This window comes from Haliaeetus leucocephalus, unplaced genomic scaffold (genome assembly GCF_000737465.1).
Source record: "Haliaeetus leucocephalus isolate CR32 unplaced genomic scaffold, Haliaeetus_leucocephalus-4.0 Scaffold110, whole genome shotgun sequence".
Classification (NCBI taxonomy): domain Eukaryota; kingdom Metazoa; phylum Chordata; class Aves; order Accipitriformes; family Accipitridae; genus Haliaeetus; species Haliaeetus leucocephalus.
In genome coordinates this window covers 2,414,814-2,424,132 of record NW_010972546.1, presented here as the reverse complement: position 1 = coordinate 2,424,132, position 9,319 = coordinate 2,414,814, and the positions used below count along the sequence as shown (strand labels likewise).

Sequence of the window (9,319 nt, the reverse complement as noted above, 5' to 3'; positions counted from 1 at the left end):
GCCTGTTCTTCCATCAGCTGGGGAAGGTCAGCGAGTCCCCTTGGGGCAACCGGGGTAAAGGTGGCCATCACCCTCCTCGGGCCAGGCGTTGGCGGTTCCCTCCCCTGGGGCCGGGCGGCCTCGGACGAGCTCGGTCCCCTGCTCTGCACCCGCTTTGCCTGGCCGAGGGCTCAGGTGGTGGCCGGGGGGACAAGCAGGTTGGTGGCCCCCTCCCTGTGCTTCAGGGACGATGCTCGGCAAGGCCCAGGCCACCCATTCGCAGCCCGGCGGCACTGGCAGCAGCTCCCGCTGTCAGCCCGGCACCCGGAGTCGCTGCCAGCCCTTGGCTCGCTGGGTCGTTAGCATGCCGGCTCTGTCGAGGTGGCTGTCTGCTCTGTCAGGAGGTAAAAACTCCCAGTAATTAAGATGTTTGTTTGTTAGGCGGCATCACCGACATCTCCTCTCTGCTGCCGAGCAGAGCTCACTTTAATGAGCTCTAGGGGATAAACGCGCCGGTTGGGAGCAAGCCCCGCTGATTGATGGAGCGAAACCTGGATGGAGTCATGAGAGGCCAGGTTAAAAAAGTGATTTACTCAGTCAAACCTGGTTGCCTCCTTCTGCAACTGGGCTTCGTAGCAGGAACAGATGGCAGGAGGATATATTCTCAGCTGAAATGCTAACTCTGGCAGCTGCACCCAGGGAGAGCGATGGGAAAGTGACACTGGGTGCCAGGCGGGGATCGTGCTGGGAGGTGGAAACTCTGTTCACAAAGTTACCCACCAACTTCAGGGCTGCCCATCTGCTTGGTGGCCTCCTCGGCATGGGGATGGGGCCAGAGACAGACACTGCCAGCCACCCTAGGCTTTCCTACGGTGCTTTTTTGGGCAAGACGGCGCAGGCTGAGCCCGCAGGCAGGAGAGTGCCTGCAGCAGCTCCATGTGAGGCTGCGGGCGTGGGCAAGGCTGCTGGGTTCTGCCTGCTGGGGTGTACATGCCAGGGGATGGAAAGGTGAAACACGGGTGGCCCTGGGATGCCCACATCCCGTCCCTGGTGGGTTTGTACCTCTGCCCCGTGCATCCATCCTGTGGGGGGTGGCCGGGGGCGCGGGGGCTCCTTGGGCAGAGGTGGGGGACCTGGAGAGGGGAGTCAGGTCACGCAGCGACGTCTGCACTGTGCCGGTGCTGCGATTGCTGCATCGGTTCGGTGAGATACCCAGCACCGTGGCACAGGGAAGGCAGGTGGAGAGCCAGGACATCGTCCCTGACCCCCCGGCTCCAAGCTCTGCCTGCTGTAGCACAGCTCGTTCTGTGCAGACACTGGGAAGACACTAATCGGCCCGACACGGCTGACGCCAGCACGGGGAGATGGGGGGGACGCGATCAAAGGGAGCTGAGAACAAAGTCGCAGCTGTTCCCGCTTGCTGTCAGCATCAACCCCTCCGTCCTTGCGCGTTTGCTTGGCACTGCTGCTGCGCCCAGCCGTGCCACGGAGGGAGGCAGGGAGACGGGGAGGTGGGTGCCCACCGCGCACGGGGCCGCTGCCGAGCGCAGTAGGACGCGAAAGTTGACACGTCCATTGTGGCGTGCCGTGGTCGGTCCCGGTAGCAGCCTGGGCTGGGGCAGGAGCAAGCCGGGGACAAAAGCAGCAGGAGCTGGTCTGGGAAGCGGGGCTGGCTCCAGCGCTGTCCCGGCGGCTCAGGGGAACATCCTGCACGGAGCTCAGCCCCGTGGCCGCAGCCAAGCCCCGGTGCGGCGGGGATGCGGCCACGCTTCCTGCGGCGGCCTCTGCCAGGACTGGGAACGAGCAAAACAACAGCTGCTTTCCGGGCAGCCCCGGCAGAGCTGAGCACGCTTCCGGATGAGGCTGGGGGGCCAGGCAGCCCACTGCCTGCTGCAGCCGCTGCCAGAACAAGAGACGGATCTGTGACAGGCAATGGGAATAAGCCCCCCGTGCAGGGGGGGAGCCAGGCGATCTAGCCAGACCAGCCCTTGCTGCCTGGGCTGTGCAGTGTTGAGAGGGCATTCATGCACCCAGACGTGCATCTCTGCGGGTGCAGGCTCTGCCGGGTGGGTCCCCAGGGTGACTTGGGGGAGCAGACAGAGTGCCCCTGCCAAGTCTCACCCCTGTCCCTAGGGACCCCAGCAGAGCTGCCAGCGCTTTGCTGCACCCCAAGCAGCCATGCCTGGGTTGACGTGGGATGTGGGGCTCCAGCCCTGTGTGTCCTGGGATGGGGGTTTGGCCATGCCGAGCCTGGAGCCCCACTCCGGGCTCCCAGCCACCCCCACTGTGGGTATCGGGGATGTTCCTGGTGTCAGATCCGGCTGTCCCCGAGGTGCCCAGCAGGCCTGGAGATGCCCCAGAGCATCTGCCCCAGGAGGGGCTGGCTCCTGCGGGTATCCCCAGGGGCATAGCCATGGGACCCAGTCCCTCCTGGGGCCATGAGCAGGATGTGCCCCTTGCCTACCCTGGGGTCCCCTCATCGGGGCAGGACTACACATCCCGAGACACCCAGTCCCACCATGACAGGGTTGCCAGGGGGCACTGCCTGGATTTTTGAGCGGGGGGAGTGGAGCCAGAGGACACCTGTACCAGGACAGCCAGAGCTGCTTGTGGGGTCTCCCAGGGAGCTGCACCCCCCGGGGAGGGCTGGAGGGGTGCCCCAGCAGGCGGCAGGACGGACTACAGGTCCCGGCATGCTCGGCCATGATCCGCACCTGCCCAGGGAGCGGCTTTTGTTACCGGCGGAGCTGCGGGAGCGAGGTACGAGGGTCCCGCTCCGCCGCCGCACCAGGAGCAGCGCCCAGCGGTGAGTGTGCCCCGTGCCCCGGGACCCCCCAGTTCACCGAGAGCCACCGACCAGGACCCTCCCCACCCCCCATGCACTGAGCTCCGGCACCTCCCGGCATCCCCCACTGCACCGAGCCCCCAGCTCTCCCAGTATCCCGCTCCCGGCTCCGGGGCATGCCGGGTTCCCACTCTCATGGGGTGCGCTGTGCCTGCAGCTCCCCACGATGTCCCACTTCCCCCCGGCACCTCCGGGCACCCCGAGTCCCCGGGCAGCCCCAGCGGGTGAGCCCCAGACCGTGCCCATCCAGTCCCCACTGGTCCCCCGGGGGTGTCAAAGGCAGCGGCTGCCTGAGCCCCCCAGAGAATTTGCCTCATCTCACCCCTTCTCCCAGCGCTCAGCTCCCCCCATGGCCCCGCTCGTGGGCTCCGACACTCATAACACATTTCCACGCTTTGCTGCCGAAGCCTTCGCTCCTCGCCTAGGTGGGATTTCCCACTCCCTCAGCATTAGCAGCCAGGGGCCTGTGGCAGGGTTGGGGTCCCGGGGGGTGGTTTGGCCGCAGCAGTGGCTGGCTGCGGAGGGGGCTCGGCGGCAGCGGCTGGGGTCTGGCTGCGCTTCTCCGTCCCCGGTTCCTGAACCAGGAAGTCTGTGCAGGAGCAGGGAGGGTTTTCCTGCTCTTCGGGAAGAGGCTGACGCTGCTGAGAGTATTTCTGCAGGGGGAACGGAGCGGAGGGCTCAGCCCCTTGGGCACAGAGAACCCATGGGGTCGTCAGTCACGGCGAGGTCTGCGGCAGGGGCAGAGTGTTGGGTGCTGCGGGGTCATGACAGAGCAAAGGTGATGGAGCCCCGGCTGAGCTGGGGGCTGGGGAGGCTGTTCCAGCTGGGAAGCCAGGCAGCACGCAGGATGAACTGCTGGGGCAGGAGTCCGTTCCCCGATGGCCTCGGGTGTAGGGAGAGACCCATTTCTGGACAATGCTTCAGGCAGCTGCTGCCTCCCGGGGTCGCCTGAGCATCCAGACAGGATCTAATGGGATGCGGGAGCCACAGCCCGGCTGTGTCCATACCCTCCTCTGTACAACAGCAGGGATGTTCCCCGTCCCAGCCCGGGGGGCTCTGCAGGGACCCCTCTGGGGACATCCCCTCGGCCGGGGCAGGGCAGGACTGCCCCCATCCCAGTGGCAGGACTGAGCCACCGCCTTGCCCTCACCCTCAACCCGCATGCTGGCCTTGCTGCTTTGCAGCCCCCCCGACCCAGGCACTTGCGGAGGCTCCTCGCCACGAGCAGCCTCCCCTCCCCAGCCCCAGGCTCCTGCCGCAGCAGCTGAAGGGAAAAAATAGCTCGGAGCGAGCTCAGCCACCCCAGTGCCACTCAGCTGCTGCCGAGTGTCGGCACCCGGGTGCAGGGTGGGGAAGGGGCTTCGGGTCTAGCCCCTACCCTTTACCCAGGGCAGCCTGGCCCTGCCGTGAGGCTGCGCAGGCAGGGAGGTGCCCGGGCAGGAGCTGCATGACGGCATCAGGGCAGGGCAGAGAGCAGCGAGCACAGGTCTGCACGTGCACCCGGGCACGGGCCAAGCCAGGGTCCCGCTTCTCCTGGCCCACCGTCTCCGGCTGGTGCCGTGGGTCCGCCATCCTCCTGCTCTCGCCCAGCTCCCCGCCAGCCCCCGTGGGGCAGATCCCCAGGTCGTCCGGCAGCGCTGGTGGCCGGGGGTGGGAGACGGCGGGATACGGGGGCGATGGGAGCTGCTCGCACATGTCTGAACGAGGTCCCCCCTGGGGAGAGTTAATGTACACGCAGGAGCTGAGCCAAAAGGAGACGCAGGGCTCTGGCAGCCCCCGCTGAGCGCTGACTCACCGGCCAGGCTCCCTCCCCAGAGCCAGCAGCAGCACAGGGAGTGGGGGCAGCAGCAGCCCGGCACCTCGGCACGGTGGGTCCCCTTCCTTCTCTGGGAAGAAGCTGGGGGGGAGAGGGTCTGCAGGTTTGGGGCTGGGGAGCTGTTCTCTGGGCAGCATGGTACAGGATTGGGCCGCCTATGTCTGGCGGTCCTGGTGCTGTGGGGCAGAGGACTGTGGGCCTGCGGGTGTGTTTCGGGGTGTCTGTGTTGCCTCGTGCCCCTCCTGTGTGCCAGGGACGATCCGGCCTCGCTGGAGGGAGGTGCAGGGTGGCCTGGGTGCTGTGGATGTGACAGCAGCCATGAGCACGTGCCAAGAGGGAGGGCAGTGGTGCCCTGGCAAGAACCTGCTGCCAGGGATGAGGGGCTGCTGGTGCCGCAGCACCCACCGCGGTGGGGGTGGGAGCAGGGGTGGAGATGCATTACGGGGCTTGCGCAGGAGGCTTCTGCCCCCCCCCCCAGGGCAGAGAGGCGGCAGTGCCAGCAGTGGCTGCAGCCCAAGCCAGGCCCACTGGAGGTGGCAGGAGGGCAGGAAGGTGCTGGTTTTATGGCCTGTCTCGTGATGTGTTTATGGCTGGGATGGGACTGCCGTGGATGCTGCCCAGCCCTGCCCTGGGCGACACGGCAGGTGCCTGCTCTGCATCCTGGTGCTGATGGGGTGGAGGATCACAGCTGAACTTTGCTCTCTGAGGTGGGGCTCCCGAGGGCTCCTGCCAGCACTGCAGCCGTGTCCACCCACTGCCCAGTGGCTCTACAGCTCCTTCCGCTGCCCGCTCCTGCAGGCAGGACCCAGCAGCGAGCCCAGGGGGAGCAGGGTCCTGCCCCATCCCTTCGGAGCATCCTCTCCCCTGTCTGGCACTGACACCGATCCGGATATCACCAAGTGTTTGCTTTGGTGCTGAGCCCCCTGTGTCACGTATTGGCCACCGCAGAGGCGGTGCTGAGCAGGTATGCTGACCCGGCGCCATCCCTGAAACTACCCCGCATTCAGCAGCAGGTGGGGGCTGAGCTGGGGCCCGCCCCGGTGCTGGCTGTTCCCATGGTCCCCCTGTCCCCACAGCAGGCCACAGGCTGGCTGGGGAGCGGGGACACCTGAGCCCTGGCCATGCTGTCCAGGTCTCCGCAAGCCCCAGGCCTGGCAGACATTGTCCCTGCAGAGGGTGTTTGGCCAGCTGGCAGGATGCTAGGGGACATGTGGATGCCTGAACATGGGGTTCAGGATGTGTCCCTGGTCCTTAGAGCATCACCCTAACAGCTCCTTCTCCCCAGGCAGGGGCCGGAGAAGGGACTGCTGCCTGCCAGTGCCGCTCCAGGGAGCCACAGAGGAAGGCGCTTCTCCCCATGGCAGCCGGCCCCCCCCCATAACGCCAGCCAAACTGGACACCGCAGTCCCACAAGAGACCCCCCCCAGCCAGCGCCCACCCACCTGCCACCTCCAGCCCAGCCCGGACTCGCCCGTTGCTGCCCTGCTCCACACCGGCCCTGCGTCCCACGGGTCGGCCACGGGCAGACGCCGCGATGCTGCGACCATCACCGGTGGGTAGAGGTGGGCGGTTGCCGGTGGGTAGCCCTGGGGACTGGGGTGAGGGGGGCGGGGAGCTGGGGCAGCTCCGGGCTGGTCCTTCGTCCTGTCCCCATGGTGTGGCCGGAGCTGAGCCACCATCCCGGCATCCCTCGCCCCATGCTGGCATCCCTCGCCCCACGCTGGCATCCCTCGCCTGCTGTCCCCAGCGCCGCTCGGCCGGGCAGACCGTGGCCAGGAGATGGCAGCAGGACCCTGCCCGCAGAAAGCGGGGGGGTGAGGCGGGAGCAAGGGCGGGGGTCCCTGTGTGCCACCCTAAGGGGGGGAACCCCAGTCCCCACAACGAGTGGCTTTGGGGACCGAGCTGGCTAGTGGCACCAGCCTCAAACCCTGAGGGGACAGAGTGGGCTGAGGGGTGCAGGAAGCGTTCCCCCGCCAAGGCCCCCCCCACGCCACCCTCCTCCTGAGTGACCCCCACCCGTGGCTGACACTGTGCCCCTCTGTCCCCAGACCTGTGCAGCGGCGATGTCCCCGAGGTGGAGATCATCAGCCTGCTGGGCCAGCAGCTGCCCCGCTACACGCTGCGGGCTGACACCATCTTTCACTACGACCATGACGACTGGCTGCGTGCTCCCCCTGGCCCCCCGGAGCCCGTGGCCCCCCTCACCCCCCAGCAGATCGAGGAGACCCTGCAGTACTTTCGTGAGTGCCCCATCCCGCGCCGTGGGGCCGGTGAGGGCAGCGGGGTGCAGGCAGCACCGGCCGGGGTGGGTCGGGGCCGCGAGGGCAACACACGAGCTAATCGCCCCTAATGGGATTGACGGGCTGGATTTCCTCGCCCAGAACATCCCGGGCTAATTCTGGGAGCAGCTTCTGCTGAGCTGAGCCGGACTCTCAGAGAGAGCTCCTGTCATCTCCCGGGACCCCCTGCACGTCCCTGCTCCCCCCGCACTTTGCCGTGGCTCTCTGGGGTGGAGAGTGCGCCGGTGGCCCCCAGTGCTGCTGGCCCACCAAACATGACAGCCTGGAGCGGCCGAGGGGGGCACGGGGCCGCTGCTGCCAGCAAAGCCCCTGGAGCCATGGGGTGTGGGTGCCCGGGGGGAGACACCCACAGCCGCCGTGGTAGGGCAGGGACGATGCCCCACGGCGCTGCGGCGAGGCCCGTTCCTGGGGCAGGGTCGGGGTTCAGCGGGGGGCACAGACAGATTATCTCTGCTTTGCTTCTGCCTCTGGCCTACGTGTGGCGGGGACAGGATTAGAGAGAGGGGATGGCGGATGGATGTGGGGCAGCAGGAGACAGATGGGGCTGAGGCCCTGGCCCCACTGCCGCCCCAGCTCCCCCCCGCCGCCTGCGACAGGCTGGGCTGGCGACTCGTGCCCTGCCTGTGCTTGCAGCCTTCCCCATCGGGCTGCTCCCCTCCCTGGTCAGCAGGCAGCGGGGTGCAGCCCCCCCCAGCCATCGGCACCCCCCTACCCTGCAGCAACAGTGCAAGGGATTGAACCTCAAACCCCGTTTGCCTGCCACAGGGCAGGGAACACCCCGCTCAGTAGGACCCCGGGCATCCCCATCCCCTCTCCATGGGGACAGCCGTGCTTGGCCCCGGGACCCCCACGGGTCACGTTTCTCCATGACTCCAGTGCCACTTGCATGTGCCGGCGTGGAGGGGGCCCGCGCTGCCTCATCCCTTTACCCAAACCTTTAAGCTGCCGTCAGAAATAGCCCCCTGTAATCTGCTTGCGCAGAAACGCAGGGGACCTGCCCGGAGGAGCAAATCCCCAGGCAGGGGATTAGGAAGAAGCGGGTCCTGCCTGTCCATGCCAAGACGCACACTTGTGTCCTTGGGGTCCCTGGGGGGTGGGTGCCCAGGTTTGCTGGTTGGGTCCCTGCCCTCACCCTCTGCCATCACTGGGAGGAGAAACACTGGTGCAAGGAGGAGGGAGAAGCTGGGACTGAGGGTGCCTGGCCCTGGCCCCAGCTCCAGGAGGGGTCCGGTGGTTACAGTAGGACGTGGTTTGGGGTCAGGATCCCATCGGGTGGGAGTCCAGCAGGCAAATAAGGGCATCGTGTGTTGATGAGGGGCAGCTCCAGCCCCAGCCTCATCAATTCACCCATTAGTTCGGTACTAATGAGGAACGGCATTGAGGCAGGTGATGGGGGCAGGCAGTGTGTACGTTGGCATTACCAGTATGATGCTCAGTGTGCCGTGGTGCCGTGGCATGGGGTCCTCGGCGCAGCCCCGCTGCCCTCCCGCCCACGAGGCTTGTGCTACGTGCCAGGCAGCTCCTCCATAATTCAGCACAGCATGATTTATTCAGCTCTCCTGCTTTGGTGCTGCCTCTGCACAAGTATGGTTGTGGGGGAGCTGGGGGTGCCAGCCAGGGAGCATGGGGCAGCCTGGACAGGGCACGGGGGGGAGCAGGCTCATGCCAGCCCATGCTCAGAGTGTGGGGGTGCTGAGTGGAGCAGGTTGGAGGAGGATGGAAAAGCCCTTTCCCGAGTCAGGGACCTAGCAGGTCTCAGGACCTCACTGGGCACCCGCGTGTGCAGGATTTGTGGTGATCCGTGTCAGTGATGATGGGGGGACCCAGGCCTGGGGTAGAAGAGCAAGGCTGGCCAGGCAACGGGCAGGGAGCTTTGGCAAAGGCCGTACTGTGGCGTAACCTGACCGTCAGGGGAACCCCAGCCCTGCATGCAGCCTGGGTTTGGATGAAGGACTCGAAACCTCTCCTTGTCCCTCCTAAGGGGCAAAAGCCGCTGCCTGTGCATGACCCGTGGGGCCAGCCCTGCAAAGCTGCTGCTCAGGGCCCAGTGACCCCTCAGCGTCCCCTCTCAGCAGCCAGCGCTCACCACCATCCGTGGGGACCCCGGTGCCCGCTGCGCGTCCACAAGCTGGGGGACGAGAGGTGGGACACAGAGCCCAGCTGCACCGGCACCCCAGGGCTGAGCAGGATTGTCCCGATGGGTCCCCAGGTGTCCCCCAACGGGGAGCCTGGTCCTGGGGTGCCTGGTGGGGAGCATCCCTCCAGGACGCCCTGATGGGGGACCGCGTTCCCAAAACTCCCCGGGGGAGCTTCCAGCCGCAGCGAGCCGATATCCATCCCAGCGGCGGAGCGAGGGGGGAGCGGGCAGCTCCCGGCCCC

At 66.9% G+C, this 9,319-nt stretch overlaps 1 protein-coding gene across 1 annotated transcript in view; it reads left to right on the top strand.

Annotated features, from left to right (window-relative positions):
• The first annotated feature begins 4,775 nt into the window (after window positions 1-4,775).
• HAP1 (huntingtin-associated protein 1) overlaps window positions 4,776-9,319 on the top strand; it is an 11,735-nt gene continuing 7,191 nt past the window's right edge. Inside the window, exons 1-3 of the mRNA XM_010585722.1 lie at window positions 4,776-4,845; window positions 6,046-6,192; window positions 6,689-6,880. Of these exons, the coding sequence (XP_010584024.1) occupies window positions 4,776-4,845; window positions 6,046-6,192; window positions 6,689-6,880 (409 nt within the window). The remainder of the gene's footprint in view (window positions 4,846-6,045; window positions 6,193-6,688; window positions 6,881-9,319) is intronic.